The sequence below is a fragment of the Patagioenas fasciata genome, chromosome 17 (assembly GCF_037038585.1).
Source record: "Patagioenas fasciata isolate bPatFas1 chromosome 17, bPatFas1.hap1, whole genome shotgun sequence".
Taxonomy (NCBI): domain Eukaryota; kingdom Metazoa; phylum Chordata; class Aves; order Columbiformes; family Columbidae; genus Patagioenas; species Patagioenas fasciata.
Window position 1 is genome coordinate 8,922,001 of NC_092536.1, and position 21,086 is coordinate 8,943,086.

Genomic DNA, 21,086 nt, shown 5'->3' on the forward strand with positions numbered 1-21,086 from the left:
CTCATGTGTTTCCCCCCTTTTTGTTCCACCCACGTGCTACTAATTTTCATCTTTTCCTGCATATCAAGATGTCAGAGGCTGCTTACAGGGAAAATTGTTTTTCCTGAGTTGTCTGTATGCTTTATTAATGCAGCGAAGATACCACGGAGGGAGGAGGTGGGGATGGAGGGGACAAAAGGACGCGCTCTCTCCTGGTCTCACTCCTACCAAAGGGTGACCGTTTTGTTCCCAGTTGCATTTGCCAGTTGCCATGGCATCCCTCTCTCGCTCTATCCTGGAGGTGTATTCTTGATATAATTAACAGCTCTCCTCCTTCTGTCTCCTGCAGAAAGCAATCATTAAGTGAACATGAAGGAAAGAAAAAGTCAGTTTTTATCTTTCACTTTGTCCATCAGTGTTTTTCATCCTACCTCCTTCTCTCTCTTGGCCCAACAATGATGTTTTTGTACATTGAAGCATTGCTGGTTTACATCTGCCTGTGTAGAGCAAGACATTAGGCCTCTCTATGCATTTTGTAAATGGAGGATTTTGTTAGGCTGGAGTGCAGTTCAATCATGTATATAAACCTTCATTATTTTCTCTATGTAAAATTGTAATCCTGACAAATACAAGGTTCTTTAGAATCTGCATCATGGATATTGCTGCTGGTTCTAATGTACCTTGAAGAAGGCTTTCAAAGGAGATTTTTTCAAGGATTGCTGCAGAGAGATGGAGAGACAAAAATATGAATAAGCATAGTTTAATTAAAACCAATACTGGACAGAAGTTGGAGTGGTAACATTGTGGAATGTGGCCACCGGACCGTTCAGCCGGTTTGTGTGGCAGCTTCCAGGTCTGTGCTGACGCGCTGCTGTCCTTTTAAAAAGGCACTTCTCTTGTTGTGGGTGGGTTCAGAGCAGCAGGGTGCTAAACTCAAACACAGCAGTAATTTAAAAAATCAACAAGAAAATGTTATGTAATGGTTGCAGTGCCAGCATCTTCCACTTGGAAACTTCTGCTGGGAAGACCATCGCTTGCCCTTTCGCTGGAATGTTTGATTGTAACTTTTTCCCACTGCCTCAGAGCAGTGACCCGTTCCAACAGCAGCATCAGTAAGGTTCCTGTAGGATTTCTTTGTTTTTCAGATGTGTTTTGAAAACAACAAAAGGTAGAAATAGACTTGGTCAGATTGTCTGGCTTATGACTTCGCAGGTAGTAAATCGCAGAAGTAAAATTCTCTCATTTTGTCTTAATGTTCAGTTTCTTTTTGCTGCTGCTGGTTCATTACTTGAAGTGCCTCACTGGGAAATTGTAGGGAGCTATATTTTCCACTAACATCTGTGAACAATTCCCGCACTTTTGCCACTACTTTCCTTGGTGGAAGGCTGTCCCAGTGCTGGCTTTCCTGCATTTTTCCTGCATTTTCTTTTTTTTTGTTTTTTTTTTGCACATCAGTTTTCAACATGGGAAGGGTTTGTTTATAGGCTCTGTGAAGCTGAATGCTGAAAATATTCAGGGTTTTAGCAGATAAGACTGATTTGGACCCCTTATAAGTCAGAAGTAGTCACATTTCACACGAACATGCGTGCTAATTATTCCTTTACATTTTGGCTTTATACAGAGTTCGTAACAAACATATTTAATAAGTATTTTAAAGAAGAGCACATAAGGTAGTGGCTATTTATGGAACTAATGGACTATTTTTCTCACAGTCTGTGGCATGTTGTTTGGGTATTAATAAGCCTTAAATGTTTCTTCCATCCACTTTGACAGCGTAGTAGTCAAGATGCAATTAGTACTGCGTGCTCTTCAGCGCTTCATTTTGTTTTTAAAAGCGCAGAAGGAAGTCCAGTCTTGACTAGATGAACGTGCAATTACAAAGGAGGACATGAAGAAGACAGATAAATGAGTCTTCATCTTATTTCAGTTACATGCACTTGTTCTATGAGTAGCATCCTCACCAGTGTAAGAAAAGATTCATTTCCTCTTGGTGACTAAAGCTGCTTTCTAATATGTAGTGGTGCTAATAGGGATGCTCAGCATGCTGGGGTGGGTTGGAGGAGGGGAAGGACAGTTTCTGTAGTTTTGACTTTGCGCCACAACAAAGTGAAAACTAAAAAGAATCTCCTAATGAGAAACCACATGAAACACTGGCAAAGGATTGTCACTGCTTCTCAGTTTCCTACTACGCGTTTGTGGATAACAGTCTTTATTGTGCCTCAGTGCTGGTGTAGCAGTAGAAATAGATGAACACAAAGTGCTTCTGGCAAATTCAAGGCTTCCTGTAATGTGTTTTTTCTGAGTTTATTTCTCAAATGCAGTGTTACGAAGTCGTGGTTTCCTGGAGGCAGTTGCCTGCAGGATGGTGAAATGTGGCCCTGTAAGTCTCGAGTGTTGCCCTGACCTGGGTTTTGTTAATAGCATCACTTACTAGTCAGAGGTGCTGCGATTCCTACACTAAAAACTGAATGTTTTGGAGAAAAGGATACATGCCTCACTGTAGTGTTCTTCTTAGCTTTCTGCTCATGGCTTTTGGGCTTTCTTCAGTTTCTGGGTCCAGTAAAACATATGCAACAGGTTTAAATTCCTTTTCTTAGGGCTAACGGAGGGTGAGGGTCTGGAATCGCTCTCTTCAGCAGAGAGGAAGGAGCCAGATGAGGGACACCATTTAAAGTTGCAGCAAGAGAAATTTGGATGAAGCAATAGGAAAAAAATATTCACTTTGGAGGTGATAAAGCACTAGAACAGGGGCCCGGAGAGGCTCTGGAATCTCCATCCTTGGCAACACTTGGAACTGGGCTGGACGCAGCCCCCAGTAAGCTGACCTAACTTTGAAGTCAGCTCTGCTTTGAGCAGAAACTTGGACCAGAGGCCTCCTGAGGTCCCTTCCAGCAGGAATGACTCCGTGGTGTTGTGCTCCTTCTCTCACTTACCGTTCTTCTTCTGAGTACCGTCCAAATATTGCTGAGTTACTTTCCAAATGTCCTCGTTCTGATTATGGATATAGCTGTGCATTTTTGTAGCAATACGGTTTGATGTGCAGATGTATTTTTAACAAACACGTACCTAACTAGTAGTACCTTCATGTATTTCTGCTGAAAACAATTTGGATACAATACAAGCACAGAAATTTCAAGTTTTACATATAGTGTAGTATATGAGTTAATGAAGTGCATGGGTGTGAAGGGTTTTCCGTCTAAATCACAGCTGAAAACGTTTCCTCTAGTGATCTCACTGCTGGCTTAAGGCTTTTTTCTACAGTTTAATTTCCTTCAGGATTGTGTGATGCCATTTGTGCATCTTGAGACCTGTAGTTTTGCAACTGATGCCTTAACCATCAGAAACCTGCTGCTTTCAGAAACAGAACAGACCTTTTCTGATCCACTATGGTAACTGTGAATATAGCTGACATACTTTATTTTTTGTGTGCACATAGAATCTGGCAGGTTCTAATTGTTTGCTTTTTAGAGATTGATTAATCAAGTTCAGGAACTTTAAAAATACATTCCACCAATTATTTTTTAAAAATGTACTTGTATGCTTTCCACCTATGAATTTTAAATATATAATTTCTCCATCTGAAACTTACTCTGTCCTCTGAGTCAAATTCTGCTGACTTTTCTGGCGTTGTAATAAATCTCTGGTTATCTAGGACATTTGGGTCCAATTTGATTTTACATTTGACAGCAGAACTCTTATTTCTATTTCAAACACTCATACTCTTTCACCATGGCTAAAATGAGTTTTTCTTCATGGTAGAGGTTTGAGAGGTCGAGGTATGAGACAGTTAAACAGTTGAGGATTCCATTCATCCGCATCTTATATGGTCCAATAAGTCTACATTAAATTAAGACTGTAAAGAGCATGAAATAAATGCATCCTGTGGCCTCACAGGCAAGAATACTTTATGTGATTGCTGATAAAAATTATAGACAATAAACTTGTTTTATAGGTACTTCTGTTCCCTCATTTGGTGAATTTATGTCACCCTTCTAGTCTGTCTACGTAATTAATGACACTGTGTTAAATTCTCAGCTCTGGCTTTGGAGAAGAGTGTTGCTCTCGATGCCACTCTTAGTTCTGCAAAGGTGACAGGTCTTCCAGGGCATTGTTCTGAGCTGGACTCTTATGTTGCTCAGTTCTGCAGTTACTGAAAACGTACGATTTGGAGTTAGGCTGATCACTTATTTTGCAAGCAACTGCATTTTTCTGCCTTCTCCTGTCTCGTATCATTCACTTAGAAAGATTTCTTTCAATATTTTGCAAATTCTCTTAAAGCACAACAGATGTTTGTTCTGGTCAAGGGTTTGTCAATGTAATTTTGAGTGAGAAAAACGTGTCTGTTCATGAGAGTTTGTAATTCATTATTAATACTGGAGTTCAGGAAAATATAGGGATTTGTAATAAATAAAGCCTTGTAAATGTGAATATGAATAAATGTTCAAGCACTAATTTGATAAACAGATGGTAAAGAACAAAAAAATAATCTGTAAAAGGGAAAGATTTCTTTATAATAGCAATTGGGTTTTATATTTACTTTAGAGGAGTGATTTCTCTCTGCATAAAGTTGTATGGCCTGCAGTGGTCACTGAAACAGGTAGTGTATGCAGAATTACTGGCGTGTATTTTCTCACTGTCTCTGCCTGCCCTTTCTTGTGTCACGTAGTCCACAGGAGAAGCACCCACAACCCCAAAGCACGCCAAGGACAACAGAGAGACCTTCTTCCCAGTAGCACCAGCCACGCTGCATCCTACCCCCGTGAATCCAGACGTCGTGACTCCTGAAAATCTCCTGAGACTGAACGATCTGCATTCCAAATCCAAACCAGCCTCTTCTTCTTCATCCTCCTCCTCCTCCGCATCTTCAGCACTTCCATCTCAGGAGTCACACAGGGACGCTGAGCATCTCCGGACTCAAAATGCAGAGACTGCTCCCAGCACGAGCGACCTCGCACGGGGTGAGTCTCAGGGACACAGGATGTTTTGGCCCTGTCTGATCAGTTTGCCAAGGCCACACGGTGAGTCAGTGCCCAAGTGCTGATTCTGGCCCGTTTTCTTATCACTAGATCACACTCAAAAGGCTACACAAACAGAGGTTTTGTCTTGGTCCTGCATTGGGCACCTCTAAATAATTAATATATATTTTAATTGCTATGATAGAGTGACCTCTGTATATGTAACTTGCATGTGAAATCATGGACTAGCAGCCTAAAAATAGTCATGTGTTTTAAATAGACAATTTACATCTACTAGTAGCATAAAAGCGTTTGGTTTTTTGTCTTCAAAGAGACAAGGATCTAGTTCTTTAAAATACCTTAAATCTTTAAAAAAGTTAGAAGTTATTGCAGTTGAAATAAACTGTTGGACAGCCCACATCTGACTTACAGGTGCCTGATTAACATAATTAGATGCATAGCTATCACTGCCATGTGCATGTGTGTGGAGATACATAACACACTGAAATTTCCAAGCTTCTACATGGTTCATAAAGTTAGTGCATCATCACTCTTACTTCTCACATTTGAGGAAAGAAGCAGCTGGTGGGACTGGAATATGAGGAATATATTATTTATAGCCCTAGTATGGTTATGTGCAAGGTTAGAGTGCAGAAGAGGATTGAAAAAAACAGAACAAATGTTACTTATTCTGTAGCAGGATCGTGTGATTTGTTCAGGACTGCGTTGTGTACTCAGTTATGTACAGTTTGTCTAGACGAGGAAAGAATTAAATGAAAATGCTGTCTTTACTGCTGTCATGGCAGGTTGGCTCGTTAGCAGTACACAAAATCACTGCAAGGTGGTACTAATCAACTTTAGGGAATAAAGTAAGGTGAGACCCAGTTTCAGACTTGTCTTGGGTGCACAGAAGAGGTGGTTGTGCTGCTTTGTGGGACACTGCCTGTGTTAAGGTGGCAGAGCACCTGCCATAGCCTGGACTTTCTTGCAGCCTCAGCAGCAGCACTGTGTGGAAAGCATCTGCTGCTGCTTGTGATCTCACCATCTGTTCATGAGCTTGGGCCGTAACGCTGCTCACAAAGTGCCGTAGGCAAATTTGTAGGAGCCCAGATAAAGCTATGAATGAATGATAAACATACAGGTATTGGGAAAAATGGCAAATGGGGATACAGTGGAAATAGTGCACAGATTTTTTTTATTTAACAGTGCATAATATTAATTACTAATGAAGAGATTCTGATCTAGTCTAGATATTTTGTTAATATCTGAAATTTTGATCTGTGTATTTCTGGTATTTCAGTTCTTTCCATATGTAATCAACCTTGGCATCTGAATGCACATAATCTTCTGAATTTGTCAGCAACAAAGAGAAAATTAGGGAGAAATCAGTTTTCCCAATTTGCTTATTTCTGAGTACAGGACAGAATTGAAATTTAACATCCAATACTAGCAGTTGCATTATAATAGTCTAATTTTCCTTTTTCGCAAATCCAGGGAGAGATTGCCTTGGGACAGGAAGAAAGGAAAAGGGAACGATAAGGAAGGAATGGATTAGTCAGTGTAAACCACGTTTGTTATTGTCCTTATGAAGCTAAAGAATGGAGTTGCATGGTGTCATAAGATATGTTGGCAGTCTTGTTCACCAGGGAGTAATTCAGGTTGTGCCTGGACAACAGGGGAGAGAAAAAATGAATCCTCTGAAGTTGCTTTATCCTTACTAAGGAGACTGGTAGGAATGACAATGCAGATAAGAGCTCAGGCATTCTTTAGGTTTTCAAACAAAACTTATGAGCATCCTCTCTGCAATTTCCCAGGCCACATTGGAGTGATTGGAATGTTTATTTTAATCTTTTGACTTCCCAGGCTTTGTTAGGGTTGTAAAGTTATATATTGTTCGTTCTTCTTTCATGCTTTCTATATACCATCTTGGCTGAGGGCGGTGGAAGTGTTAGCTGCTAGAGTTACACCCCTGGAACTGTGTCTGGAGATGAGGAGGTGCTCTCTGCAGAGCTCTCATTCCAGTGCTGAAAGCCTGTGTTGTATCTGGCTTTCTGTCTCTCAGACCTGCCTGACAGGTCTTTTCTCTGGCTGAGAGAGACACCAATTACTGTTATGTCTTTTCTTTTTAATTCTCCTGCCTCTGCATCCATCTCCTCCAAAAAGAATTATTTATAATTCTGTTACAGCCCTTTTTTGTCTGCCTTCCATTAGTTCTGTTTCTGTAAAAACTCCTCCTACTTCAAGAGTAATCTGTTTTCATCTTTTTTGCTTCTTGTCATCTCCTCCTGTATCTGTTTGTTTATGTGAAAGTATTCCACATCAGAGAGGCTGAGCTGCTATCGTTTTCTGTGACTTCACCCAGAAAAGAGTGGTTTTCCAAGCAATGTTGATGCTGTGACACTCGTTTCTTAGGTAAATATTTTAGTGAGATTGTGCCCAGTACGTGACTGACTGGTACAGAACATGCAGCATGGTGAAGTCCAGCAGTGAAGCGATGACAGTGGCAGGTTCAGCATGGGAGCTTCCTACAGTTAGGCACAAATGTACATGAGGCTATTAGCCTTTGTGGCTCAGCCTGAAATTTCCTCTGGGGCATCTAGAATAGGATAATTAAGATAAACCCTCTCTGGCCTGTCACACTGCTCCAGGATTTTGCTCTTCTAAATTGCTGAAAAATCTTGACATTTTCTTCTGCTTCACTGTCCTTACTTTAATAATGATTCTTATAAGGAATGAACAGGAAAGCATTCACATCTGAGTTTTGTTACCAAGAGGAGATTTTTATACTTGGAATCATTTAAAGCTATGTGCTATGCTTATAGCCAGCTATTTACCAAATTGGAATATAAAATCAGAGTAGAAGAGTAACACATTTCCCCCCTGTTAATTTTTTTTTTTTATTTAAGGCCTAAGCATTTCAGTGTAAAAACAAGGTCATGATATAGCTGTCCAAACTTGGAAATTCTCAGCTAAGGAAGACAATTCTTTCTGTATTGTGCAGGGAAGTCACACTCTATAAGCTACGTGAATATCCTGCTATAATTTCAAATGTTTGTTATCTAGGTGCAACAGGGCAAATAGAAGTGTAAATGTATTTCAACCTGTAGAACTTTTAGACAGAAGCACAAGAAATAAATGCAAGTGAGGACAGTGGTGTGGACAGGTATGTAGCACAATTATAATAGTGAGCAATGAAGCTAAGGTGTTTAAGTGTGTGTAGGCAGCAGCAGACTCCCTGAAAGACACAGGTCCAAAATAAAGGGGGATTTGAAGTGTTAAGCCCTAAGAATTCAGTAATGATGTTATAATATGGCAGTTCATCCCATAGGCTTTTAATTGGGCATCAGGGTCATAACAGTACTTTTATGTGTAGATAAAGAGCATCTTTTCACAGAAGTCTCTGACTTAATTTATTTTAACAACTGATGCATGACCGTAGGTTGATACTGAGTTCTCAAGAGACTGAGGCCATTTGTGTAAGGGAGAGGGAAATACTGCAAAAAAAGTCGACTCTATGATTTTGCATTGACAGCATCTGTCTTTGTATTAAAACAGCGCATGGCACGAGGGTTCGCCTTGATTCCTCACAATTTCTAGATATCCACACATCAGTGGACATGTACAGTTCCTGTTTCTATCTGAGTGAAATAAAGCAGATTGTAGGTTCTCGTCTTTAGTTGAGTTTGGCCATATACTGATCTCGGTGTCTTCTGAGTTTGCTTGTCACAAATTTGTAAAGGCAAAACATGGATTCTAAGAGCCTGTACACCAAGTGCCCAAAGTATTTCACCCTATTGCCCATGCCTTATTTTAGCTGTGTATTTCAATTCAAACTTTCAGATACTTTTTGTATAACTGGATGTGGAAACGTTGAACACTCTTTAATTGCAGTCAGTGTCCTACCTTTTTTTTTCTGCTGAATGCAAATTCACGCTTTAGAGCACAGTTATTCTCAATGGATGGCTCAGAAGAAACTGAAACCTGTAAAAGGTGAGGCTGGCAAAGGACATAAGACCTCATATGAGCCTTCTTCATATTGCAGTTACCTGGCATGAAGGTTCTACCTTAAATGCACATGTTCCTCTACTCTGTTTTTTTGTGTCACTTGTATGCAACTTCCTTTGATTACTTTCTTCTTCATTTCCCATGTTGACTTATCCTGGTTTTCGGCAGCTGTTTTCCTCCGTTCCCAAAGGCTGAATTCCTCCAAGGCTTTCAAAACTCTACTATAAACCCTCGGAACCCCAGACTGTTGGTACCACCGTGGGGTGAGTGCAGCTCACTCACAGACATTGCTCTCTCTGATCTTTGCTGCTCAGCCTCCTTGGCACTGGTGTTCTCGCCTCCCCTTGTCTGATCCGTGCTTTTCATGAAGCTCTTTATTTTTCACAATGGGTGCATTCTGAAAACAACTTCCCTGCTGAATGTCAGCGGGGGGTTTCCTGTTTGTGAATGACTTCTTAATTCCTTTTTGCCTGGTGCTCAGACAGCACCAGTCAGCTGTGTCTTCTCCTCCCTTTGGAAGTACGCTGATTTGTGTTGCTATCAGATTTTTCAGTACACTTAATGGCTGTTTCTGATCTTTACCCTTCAGATTTCTGAAGTTTTATTTATTCAACCCAGCACTGTGCAGAAAATCCTTTGAAATTAAAACTCATCATTCTTAAATATACATGGTAGATCAGCAGGAAAAATAGGACAGTAACGGCAGTTTCCCAGCTGTGGCCTGAGGTGACGGTGCAGAGCCAGGGCTCTGCAGGCTCGGCAGGTTTGTGGTCCCAGAGATGCTGTTGCCCCATGCGCCCTTTAATCCCTCTGAAAATCACAGGGAGTTGCTGGCCTGTGGGTATCTTACGCTAATGGAACATGTTTTTGGAGACCTTTTGTAAAAGAACGTGCTAATGATGCTATATTGTTACAACACGTTTTAGTTTCACTAGTTTTAGATTACTGCCAGCTGCATAAAATTTACATATATTCCTGCACAAGTGAAGACTGAAGAAAGATGTAGTTGTAAGCCTACTACACAGGTGTTATGTTACTTAGAAATTTATTTTAAAAGAACATAATGACACCTCACGATCTTCTGAGATTTTTTGAACAGCTGCTTTGGCTCATTTGCATTGTGCTTCGCTGGCTGTCTGGCCAAAGAAGGATGAAATACCGACAGAGAAGGAAGGGTCTTAGGGCTTTCAAAGATAACTAGTACATAAAATTCAGGAGCAATAAACCACCGGTGAGTGACACTTACCATCCACAGGTGCTACTGTGTGATGCTCTCAAAGTGATGTGTGCTCGCTGAGCCAGGTATTAAAACACAGATATCAGTTACCTGTATTTTTATAAGTGCCATTTGAAAAATCATGTAGTTGAATATCAGATTGTTGTCTTTTTGATCTAGGCCCATACTACCTTTTTTTTTTAACTGAAGTTTTATTTTGTTCTAAAAAACCAGAGAACTCCAGGGCTTTTCTTTATCACCATGCATAGCAGCTTTCTGCACCTCTGGGAAACTTGGTAGTGGCAGGAGATGTTTTTGGACTCAGGAACTTCAGTTTCTTTGCCATTAGACTGGTCCCAGCGTGGCTGTTACAGGGACCTGGTAACTTGAGAATTCGTATGGGCCAGGGACTATAGCCAGGAAGGACTTTCACCTGCTTTAGGTTTTATTTGTATTAATGTTGTTCTGTGACAGCTGACCTCAGCATTAGGAAGCAGTTTGGGGAATGTCTCATAACTGTACAGTAGACTCTCTGTTCAGGACCCTAGCGATAAATATAGCAGAATGCCATATTATTACAGTGCAAACTTCTGTTCACCAGACTGCTTGAATTTCTTCCATTTCAGGGGGCAATCGAACTTGTGTTCTGCAGCTTTTTGCGTCCAAAATTACTCTGATGCCTAATCTTTAACACATGGTTGTGTGTGGCAGCTTTGAATGTAATTTCCTGAATTTAGCATTTCAACTGAAATACTTATTTCTACAGCTATGACTTAGTGGTTGTTTTTGAGAAATAAATTTCATGGCAGGATATTTGGAATGAACTTGGAGAAGGAAAATGTGTAAGGAAAGGCTGCCAAGTAGACCTGCAGCATCTGAACCAAGTGTTCTCCCTGCCTGCTGTGGTACCTCATGGCAGATACAGGTTGAGAGCTGATGCCCCCATTATTTCTGTACGTCAGCATCCTTAACCACTCTCTGTTCAGCTGAACCGACTTGTGTCCAGTGCAGTCTTTCCATTGACTTAGTGGCACAGTGTATGAGGAAACTCTGAGCTCCTTCAATTCAGGCTTTCCATGGACTTTGCAACTACTGTATGAGGAAAAAAGCTGTATTAATTCCCAGCACTCTGGAGGGTGAGGCAGATGGAATACAGAAAATTAATTGTTTTTGCATTAGCACTGTTCTTTGGAAATGTGGTAAGATGTTGACTCCACTGTATCAGGGAGCAAAGGATCAGGCCCATTTTCCACATTTTTTTCATGGTGATGGAAAATAATATCTGCCTTGTATGGTGAATAAGTAACAGCCAGTTCTGTGAACAATTGCATGTACTGTGAGTAGCCATTAAAATAGAAAGTAAACCAGCTGTTACTGGGACTAGTAAGGTATTTCCTGGTGTCTGCAAGCACACAGAACTTAGTCCTTACTCTTTTGAAGTGGTTGGAAGGCAAGGCAGTACAAATTTGCTAAATCATAGTAATGTATTTTCAGGTTTTTTGTCTTGACACACAGAACTGCTGGGGAAGGTGTTTTGTAGAGGGATGAATACAAGCGGTGCAAGTGCTTTAGTTAAGCAGTTGAAGCTGTTATCTGTTCATTTCTCCAAGCATTCGCCTTTGAAATCGCATTAGTATTTTATCCTGGAGTTCAAAGCTCAGCTCCTTCCTTTTTCCTATAAAGAAATGGTTTTGTGCATGCACTGTGAATTGCTTGTATCCTTTAACATAGCTGTGCTATAATACTTCAAACTGCTTCGTTCCGAAACTGTAAAACGTTTTTTCCAGGTGCTAGTCACATTTTCTGGGTTCGTCTTTCGATTTAGTCCATGACCAAAGGATTTTTTTAAATTCCACATAAAATGTTTTATAAGGCTGTGATATTAATGTCTCTCATACCTAACGACATGATTAAACCAAGTGATTAAGTGTACAGGGCAGTGCAGAGAGACCAGAGCAGATGTTTACTGGTTACAGGTCTACAGTTGCTTTTAAACTTTCTCCACATCTGCAAATTGCCAAGTGAATGGTTTTGCTGTATTTTTTTTTTTCCCCAATTTATATACATCAGAATAGCGAAGTAAATTGTCTCGCTATAAAAACGGCTGCAGCAGTTGTGTAGTCTGTGTTTATAGTCCATGGGTAAATGTATATAGTGTATTCTCTCTATAAAGAGAGAGAGACAGAATATTAACTGTGATGAAGTCATGAACCCAGGCGCCCGCTATAGGCATCTGCAAACACTGGTTACCCTGGCAACAAGTGGAAAGAGGTTGGAGAGGAAAGCTGGAGTAGGTTGTTGCATTGAATTGTTTTCAGCTTGTTTCTTCCTCAGTAAAGCAGGGAGATGTTGAAAGGTATGATGTCCCTCTTTCTATGTCTGTACTCTTTTGTATGTATTCAGACAGTTATTGGGAAAGGGAAGGATAAAATAAAATACTTGTAATTCAGCTCGGTTGGAGATGAACTTTTCAGTAGAAATAATCATATGCATTGCAAATCAGTGGTTTTTTCTGTGTGCTTAATTTTTGTGTGTTGTGCTGTAAGGTGAGAGTGCTAAATAGATCTCCAGTGAACAGGACCTGTCCCATCTTCAGCATGGAGACAAGTGGCTGTTGCATATTACGTCTTCAGAAACTGGTTTTATTTTAAGCTGGGTTTGTAGAGCTAATGTTTGAAAACCTACCAGGGCATTACAAGTACAGGGTATTACCCAAAGATTTGTTAACTGATACTAAATCTGAGCTTCTGAAAACCTTCAGAATGTGCTGTACTTCTATTCTTCTGCTCTTGGACTTGTGCAGAATATTGTGGCTCATGAGTTAGTGGAGTCTTTACCTCCCTGGGGAAAGTTTTTATTAGAAAAACTAGGACATTATGTTCAGGGCTATAACACCCTCTTCCACAAGACAAATATCAAGGTATTCTCTTCAGAAATCCGCTTTAGACAAATAGCAAGAGATCCAGCTGTGTGTTTCTTCTTGGTTATCCTTTTGCTCTTTTTGTCTGTAATGAAAAAAGATGTAGTAAATATCTGTGCACAATATTAAAGTATCAGTAGTATAAATTATGATATATACACCTGAAACAATCGATTCTTCTCCTTTTCAAGATTTTAAAAGAAGTATTTTGTTCAATAACTTAGAAATAATACTGATCAAGCGACTATTACAAAAAAAATTAAAACAGCACAGTTCTAAAAGAATAAAGTATGTGACCCAATCAGGGGATAGAATTCAGTCAGTGCATATTTAATACTTCTAACAGCAAGGGATTGATTAACAGACAGTGGTTCTTGATTTCTCATGTACTGAAAGATACAGCCTAATAGAATACTAACAAGTGTTGTTTCCAGAAGTGCGGGGCTAGAGATACACATTTAGTGTGCCAGACTTCTGCCCTTTCATTTCCATTTATTTCTACATGAGAAAGGGCTGACACATATTTTTATTCAAATTAAATCTATTTTCACTACAGTATGAAACCAAATCTTCCAAACTAACAAAACCAAACCTGACATGGAAGATGGAGATGCTCATGAGTATGCTCATAGAGTCATGTAGCATCTTCCTAGGAACAGGCTGTTCAAAAGAGCCTTTATCAGTGGGGCATAGCTTAGGTAAAATAAAGCACAGCAAATCACCTTAAGCAATGATATATTTTATAATTAAACAAAGATTATACTCAGCCAAAGAGTTAAGAGTTTTGTCATTAAACAATAATGCAAATAAGGGCTTTTATTCTGAATGGTGAACTAATAAGTCCCTTATGTAATTTAGCAGTTGAGTGCATACAAAACTGTTTGTGGTTAGCAGTATAGTTGAGGCTGTTGAATTTGCAGTTTATTTGTATGCAGTATTGTATCTACTGTATTAATTCCTGGGTTTGTATTGTTGGTTAATAAGTGGATAAGAAAGATGCTGTTAGTACTTACCCTAGATGCTTAAGACTGAGTTTGGAGTCTTAAGAGTAAATTAAAAAGGAGTTGACTTCTTACCTCTCTTCTAGAGTAATCTTCTGAAATCATCCTTTTCATCTTGCTTTTCTTCAAATGCTGATGTAATGTTTCTTTCTATCTTTTGATCAAGTGTCTTGTAGCCATTTCGGTGTGGGAGTCTGCTGGGTTTAGACTTCAGCTCATTGCCAGGTGAAGCGGGATGTGTGTGTTGGCTTTGGGCTGCGTCAGGGCTGATCCTTCTTCGTGTGGCCTCTTGTACTTTGTCTGCAGGAGGTTAAATCTTAGGTGGATCTGGTGTACAGGCAGGCAAATACACAACGTGATCCTTCAGCCGTCCTGTGCTGCTTAAACGATGAATTGTGATTTTCCTGGTCAAGATTCCTGTAGTTGAATACTGCCTTCTGTGCTGTTTGTAAGCTGATTTGGCCTATTAATACAACATATGTATAGATGCAACTATGATTTTCCTACTTCCAGTGCTGTATTTTGAAGTATCCATAGAGAAATGTGCAAGAGTGCTGAGAATGAGAACTACGTTCTTCTGCATTAGACCTTTCCATTTTGTGCTTGATAGTGAGTGGATCACAGAGCAGAATCTGCCTGTGATTTGTGCTGTGTGACCTTTCCTTTTTGGGAACTGTTGGAGAATTCCCTACAAGCAAACACATTTACCCTGAGGCTTATATTGGCCATCAGCTAAGAGTTTAGACAGTGGGTTCTTTTCTTCACCAATGAAAATTGGTGGATGAAGGAATTTACAGCCTGCTTTTGTAAGCCTTTTTGGGTACAAATTGTTCAAGAACACTAGGAAATATAATTTGTTTTAAAAGTTGCATCTTTCAGACTGCATTAATCTGGCTTGGACCAAACTGTTAAGCTATAGTGTTGTCTCAAGCATTTTCTGCAAGGGGAGCTCTCGCACAGGAGTGTATTACCATGGTAAATTCCAAGTTCTTATCTATGTTGATGAAGATGGGGAAGTGTTTTCAGCACTTGAGGGGGTGAGATTATTTTTCCAATGTGGAAAGGTTGATATATATATATATTCTTTTTCAAGACGTCATACTGTCAAAATCCTAAATTAATTTAGAGCATGAACATATAAAGAATTTTAGAGCAAGTTAGCCTGTGAATATGCATTGCATCTGCTGGTCTGTGAGAGATGCCTGTGCACACCTTAGTCTGTGTAAATACAAAGTGATTCAAATTAGGCTAGACAGCCCTTTGTTTTTGAAGGATATCTTCATTTTTATCATAGAATAAGAGCTTGTGTGTCCATAGCCTTGAAAGGCTGGCTGCTGTTTCAATCTGCTCTTCCCAGTAAGGGCATCTGTAGCTCTCAGTAGTTCAGTGAAAATTGCTCTTGTTACGTACAATATGCAGCTCAGTGTGTAAGAAAACTGGTTTAACACTGCATTAATTTAAAAGCAGATAGAGCTGGTACATAATAAGGAGATTGCACATACACATACAAGAATTCTGAGTTTTAAACATCCCAAGTTCTGGAATAGGAGAAGTTCAGAATTTCAGACTAATGTAGGTACACTGGACACATCAGTGAAAATTGGGCATTTAGTCTAACTTGGTATTGGTTTCGTACACCCCAGACTTGCCCCTGTCACAGGATGTTCACAGTAATTAGTGTCACCTGCCCTGCAGAGCAGCAGGTACCTGTGGTACCTGCAGATCAGAGAGGGCCCATCGCTCACAGCTGCCGCATCCTTATGGGTGATGGATTTTGCTCTGCAGGGCTGGCAGATGTTTCCACCTCCAGATCTCCAAAGGAGAATGGTCAGTTGCCTGTGTTTTTCTTGCAGATGTACAGAACTAATAAAATGTCACAATCAATAATTTTTGTTTCACTTTTTAAATGACGCTTAATTTTTTAAGAGTTTGAATTGATGGCACTGAGCATGAGAAAGTTGGTATTTCCATCTTAGCTTGCCAGTATTTAATTTCACTCAGTCATGTTACAATTTAGATATAGAGCAAGAGTTAAAGGCTAATTTCTACCAGGTGGTTAGACAGCAAAAGGATTGAGGCTTAGGAGAGAGACTGGGATGTCTCTTAATCTGTCAATTATATTTCATTAATAAAGAGGAAGAAGAGCTTGAAGTGCCTTTGGAGGGGCTTGGATTTCAGCAACAGGAGTCCCGGCTTTGTCAGCAGATGAAAATGGCCACTGTTGCACCAACGCCAGAGCCTGTTTGTTGGCAAGTGGAATCGGTGACCAGCGCAAATTCAGGACATGTTTGTACCCAAGGTAGGAGCTTTCTGTGCTTGAAAGATTTCTGGAAATGGGTAGTTGGCTGCAGATCAGTCTGCAGGGATCGATCAGTTGAATAGTTGTGATGTGTATTCCTCAGTTTCTCTGCCTTCCAGTCAAGTATTCCAGAGTTCAGCAGCATCCCTGGCAATGTCCCAGCTCCTGAGGAAGGTGCCTGGTCATCCCTTCATGGTTATTCTTTTGCTGTCTGACTTACATGCTAAATACGGCAGCAAAGCCAAATAAAAAACCTCCCAGTACCAGGCTGTCGTGCCATGTAGTTTGTGCATCCTTTAAAGCAGAATTTTTCTTTTAATTGAAATCTTACACAGGGCAATATGACAACACCTTGGATTGCACCACTGGAATATTTAGCAGAAGGAAACGATTTTTCACAAAACCTGACTCAGTCTCAATAAACATAAAAGACATAATTACAGGAGTTAATGCTTTCTATCCCTCCTCTGACTCCTTCCCAAGAGAAGTAGGAGTTGGTGTTTTAATTGAAAAAATGTTAAACTTGGTATAGAAAGGGCTGGATCCATCTTTACTTTGAGAGATGAGCCCTGTCTGAGCACGTTCACACTGTGAAGACCACAAGCTGAGACACTTGGAAGTGTGTGGAAATGAGGTTTTTATGGCAGAATTTGAAGAGAGTAATGAAGAAATTTTGATTGGTGTTACCAGATATTTTTCTTTAAATTGTTGAGGAGTTGCTATGTCAGTAATTAAAGAGACAGTGCTATGGTGAAGGAAATTAAGACTCAAAAGTAAAGCTAAGTAGCTTTACTTGTTGCATTATACAATGGAGAGGCAGTTAGAGAATGCAAAGATAACATTGATTAGCTTCCTAACATGTCTTTTTTCTTATTATTTTCTGTTTAGCCTGCAGTTCCAAGCCTGAACTCAGCTCCAGTTCACAGACTTTGGGAAGTCAGCAGAACAAGACAGATGGCACCCGAGTAAAAACTCGCATTCTGCCCAACATGCCAAAGCTTTTCATACCTTCATCTGTCACCAAATTTCCACCTGAGATCACTGTCACTCCACCCACTCCCACCCTCCTTTCTCCAAAGGGCAGCATTTCAGAAGAGACCAAGCAAAAATTAAAGGTAATAAAAGGGAAACAGTAGTTTTTTTAGATTATTGTTTTTATCTTAATTCTTCCCTCAATAAAATACTTGTATGAAAGGAGCTGTAGTTGCTGTCTCAGTTCATAACCAGAGGTAGAGTAAGTAGTGGAAGATGATAGCTATTATCTGTGCTATTCTGTGTTATCAGTAGAAGCTGGATTTAAAGGATTCCTGAAATATTTGCCACAGGAGAAATCACAGCTGTTCTAGTCCTTACCCCTTTTCTTAGGGAATTCAAAAGAATTACAAAAATGGGTGAGGAAGTTGGTGCAGCCATTGCAGTTCTTATGTTAATGGAAATTACCAGAATACTAGCTATGGAGAAGCCTACTGGTAAATGTTTTTCCACATTAGGGTGCTGTATATTTTATAGAGGTAGGAGAGCTATTGAATGTGAAGGAATAGCAACCAGTTGGGTTTTGTACCTGTTATCATGGGTTTATCCTGACTACTTAGCAGTATATTCTCTCTCTCTCTTTTTGGGATCAGTCTGCTATTTTGTCTGCTCAGTCTGCAGCGAATGTAAAGAAGGAGAGCCTTTGTCAGCCAGCTTTGGAAATCTTAGAGACCTCAAGCCAGGAGTCCTCACTGGAAAGTGATACTGATGAAGATGATGACTACATGGACATATGAATGAATTCTGGCCATCACCAACACCAACCATTTAATCATTCTTCTTGTTGCCAGCATCTCTGGTGGTCGAAACATCTTTGTTGGCATTACTCTCCATTTAATCGGCATCATTCTATTCTTCACTTTCATTACCTTTGTTATCACCACTACCACTTGTATTGCCTTCAAAATCTTCGCCATTCTCCCCATCATGGTGCTTGACGGAAAGAACGATCGTTTACCAGGCAGTTAATTAATTTGGACCGCGCCATCACCTTTGACTTCAGTAGATGCAAGGATGTTGTGAGCTGCAACTCACATTTCTCTACTGTTCCTGCTTCTTCAAACCAGAGCCTTGGGAGTAGCTCTTTTCTACAGCATTTTCTTTTAGTTGTCATTTTGTATTTTCTGCACAATTTAAGTTTTTCTCCCGATAATACAGCAACCTAATGCCTGCCTAGCCTTGTCACAATTAGTCCAACAGCTCCCTTTAAGGTGAATGGAGTAGGAATATTTTACTGAGCTGGTAGAGGTCTTAGTTGCATCCAGAAAGTTTGTGGCTTTGTTGTGGGGTGGGAAGGGTGAGCTGCCCGTGTCGGCTCCTTGGCGCTGCCGAGTGCTTTGCTGGAATGTGACTGGGTGACAACAGGCAGAGAACCAGCATTTCCAGGCAGGCAGAGAGGTTGGCCTCCTCTTTCTGCTCATTTCACACCAATGTATGAGGTCCAGCAAAAATTATCTACCTGAATGTTGGCTTAAAGAACGGATCTTTCCAGAATTGTCTTACAGTCCTTTCTCTTCTAATGCCTTGGACAAGCATTTTGAATTGGGGGCTAGATGATATTTTTATGGCGGTATTGAAAAAACTTGAAAGATTTCAGTACCATTTCAGTAACGTCTGTTTTTTACAGAATGACACGAAAAGGTGTTTTTTATCTATCTGCAGAGGGACTGCTCGCAGTTATTTATATGAGAAAATAATGGTAACAAAGATCTTTTTTTTTCTACTGAATGTTAACTTCATAAAATAATGAATGCAAATCATGCAAAAAAAATACGTCACACACTATATATACACACGCGCGCGCCCACACACATATATATGTGTATGTACATATATATATGTGTATGTATATGAAAAAAAGTGCATACAGCTTGCAATGTCGGATTTTTTTGTGTTTGGGGGAGGTGGTTTTCTGTAAAATGCAGAGCTTTGTATAAACTTCTGTTTTTTTCTAATAAAGTTGAAATGTACGGTTGTCTCTGTTCATCTGAGAGCGCAAGGTTCTGGAAAAAATACTGCTCCTCCCTTCCTTTTCTATCTTGGATAAGAAGGTGGTGGAGGAAGCGGGTGGGTAAGCCTCTTCCTTTTCTGAAGGCTGCCGGAGCTCTTCCAATGGGTTTGGTTTTGCGTGAGCCAGAATCCCGATGTTGCCAGAATGGTCTGCAAGGAGTTCCCTTCCCCACAGAGATGTGCTCTGAACTCTTTTTCACCTGTCCGAGTGTGTCTGTGTGCTCAAGAACAACATAAGGGGTAAGACAACACATAGTAAACAGGGTCACATAGAATATTTGGCTGTACAATTTAGTATTTAATGCACTCTTAGGGTGATCGCTCTCGTTCACCATAAGAATGGTGGATGGACCCTGAATAAAAAGTAGCAGCATCAAACTTTGTATTACAAGTTTATTCTCATATTTTGAGTTATTTGTTTTGAACAAAACGTAAATTGTGAGCAAGTGAGCATATCCATCTTGGGCTTACTAACAACTGTTGGTGTAACTTGATAATTTACAAACAATAGGTGAGTTTGGTGCAACTGATGTGGAAAAGATTAGGTAACTGAATGGTAAAAGCAAATGGTATTTTCTTTGGTGTGGGTTATTATGAATGTAGTGTATAACATAGGTAATAGGCTTGGGCAGCTCAGATAGTCAGGCATGATCTTTATTTCCTAGCAGATAGCACAGGGAATAAATGAGAAATGGGATGCAGCTTGGGAGTTGTTCCTAATAGGACTATTTCACCCAAATAAAGTAGACTGCTTGGGCTTTTGGCCAATGTATATTATGTATATTCTTAAATGCTTAGCTAACATTTAAATTCTTAGGTCCATGCTCTAGTGTGTATTTGATGTAATGAAGACAGAGCATTTGATTTTCTAAATTGAGTTTGGTCACTGAAACTGGTTGTTTTCATTTCTTAAAGATTCCTTGACATTACGTGTTTTGCCCCCCCCCTTTTTTCTTCTCCAGAGCTTGCTAAAATGCCTGATCTTGAGCTTTCTTCTCACTTCTAGTCCTGCTTTCTGAGAAGGATTTGCTCTTTTGCTGGTTAAGGAAAGTTAGAATAGCTGGTTGAAACTGTTCCTGCCAGCAAAGAGAACTGAACTTTGCTGATCTGCTCTGAAGTCATTTTAGTCTTTAAACTGCACAACTTGTTTTAGCCTGTATTCAAAACTCTTTCCTGTTGTTTGGTGTGTTTTGGTGAGTTTTTTGGTTTTTGGTTGTTGTTTGTTTTTTTTTTTGTCTATGATCTTTCATTCACATTGTGCTCTTGAGTAGCTCAAGGATTTTATGTCAAGAAGGTCCTGAGACTGAACTGCAGAGGCCGCCTCCTTCAAATCCTGCCCTTCTGCTCATCACTAAACGGTGTGTTGCTCAGCTCTGGCCCATCTTCCCCAACAAGTGTTGCTGCTCCTGCGCACTGTAGGAGCCGTTTGCTTATCCAGGTGTGACACTGTCCCTGTAAATACAGCTCACATGGTTCTTCTGTCCAAGGAACCAAATTGTAGAATTCTAGTGAAGGTGCCAAGGTCACTGGATGCATTTACAGACAATGTTTGTCTGAAGCACCATCCCTGAAGGTACTTGGAGCAAGAACTTCAAATCCTTACAAACAGAAGTATTCACTTTATATGGCATCTTCTGAAGCCTGGCAATGTAATTTTGTGAAATAAATT

General features: G+C 40.1%; 1 protein-coding gene across 5 annotated transcripts in view; it reads left to right on the top strand.

Annotated features, from left to right (window-relative positions):
• Positions 1-19,377, top strand: part of CABIN1 (calcineurin binding protein 1) — a 102,115-nt gene extending 82,738 nt beyond the window's left edge. For all 5 annotated transcript variants that reach the window (XM_065851320.2, XM_065851323.2, XM_065851322.2 and 2 more), the window contains 4 exons: positions 4,646-4,937; positions 16,211-16,375; positions 17,264-17,490; positions 18,001-19,377. In XM_065851320.2, coding sequence (XP_065707392.1) covers positions 4,646-4,937; positions 16,211-16,375; positions 17,264-17,490; positions 18,001-18,144 — 828 coding nt within the window. In that variant the 3' untranslated portion in view covers positions 18,145-19,377. The remainder of the gene's footprint in view (positions 1-4,645; positions 4,938-16,210; positions 16,376-17,263; positions 17,491-18,000) is intronic.
• The last annotated feature ends 1,709 nt before the right edge of the window (positions 19,378-21,086 follow it).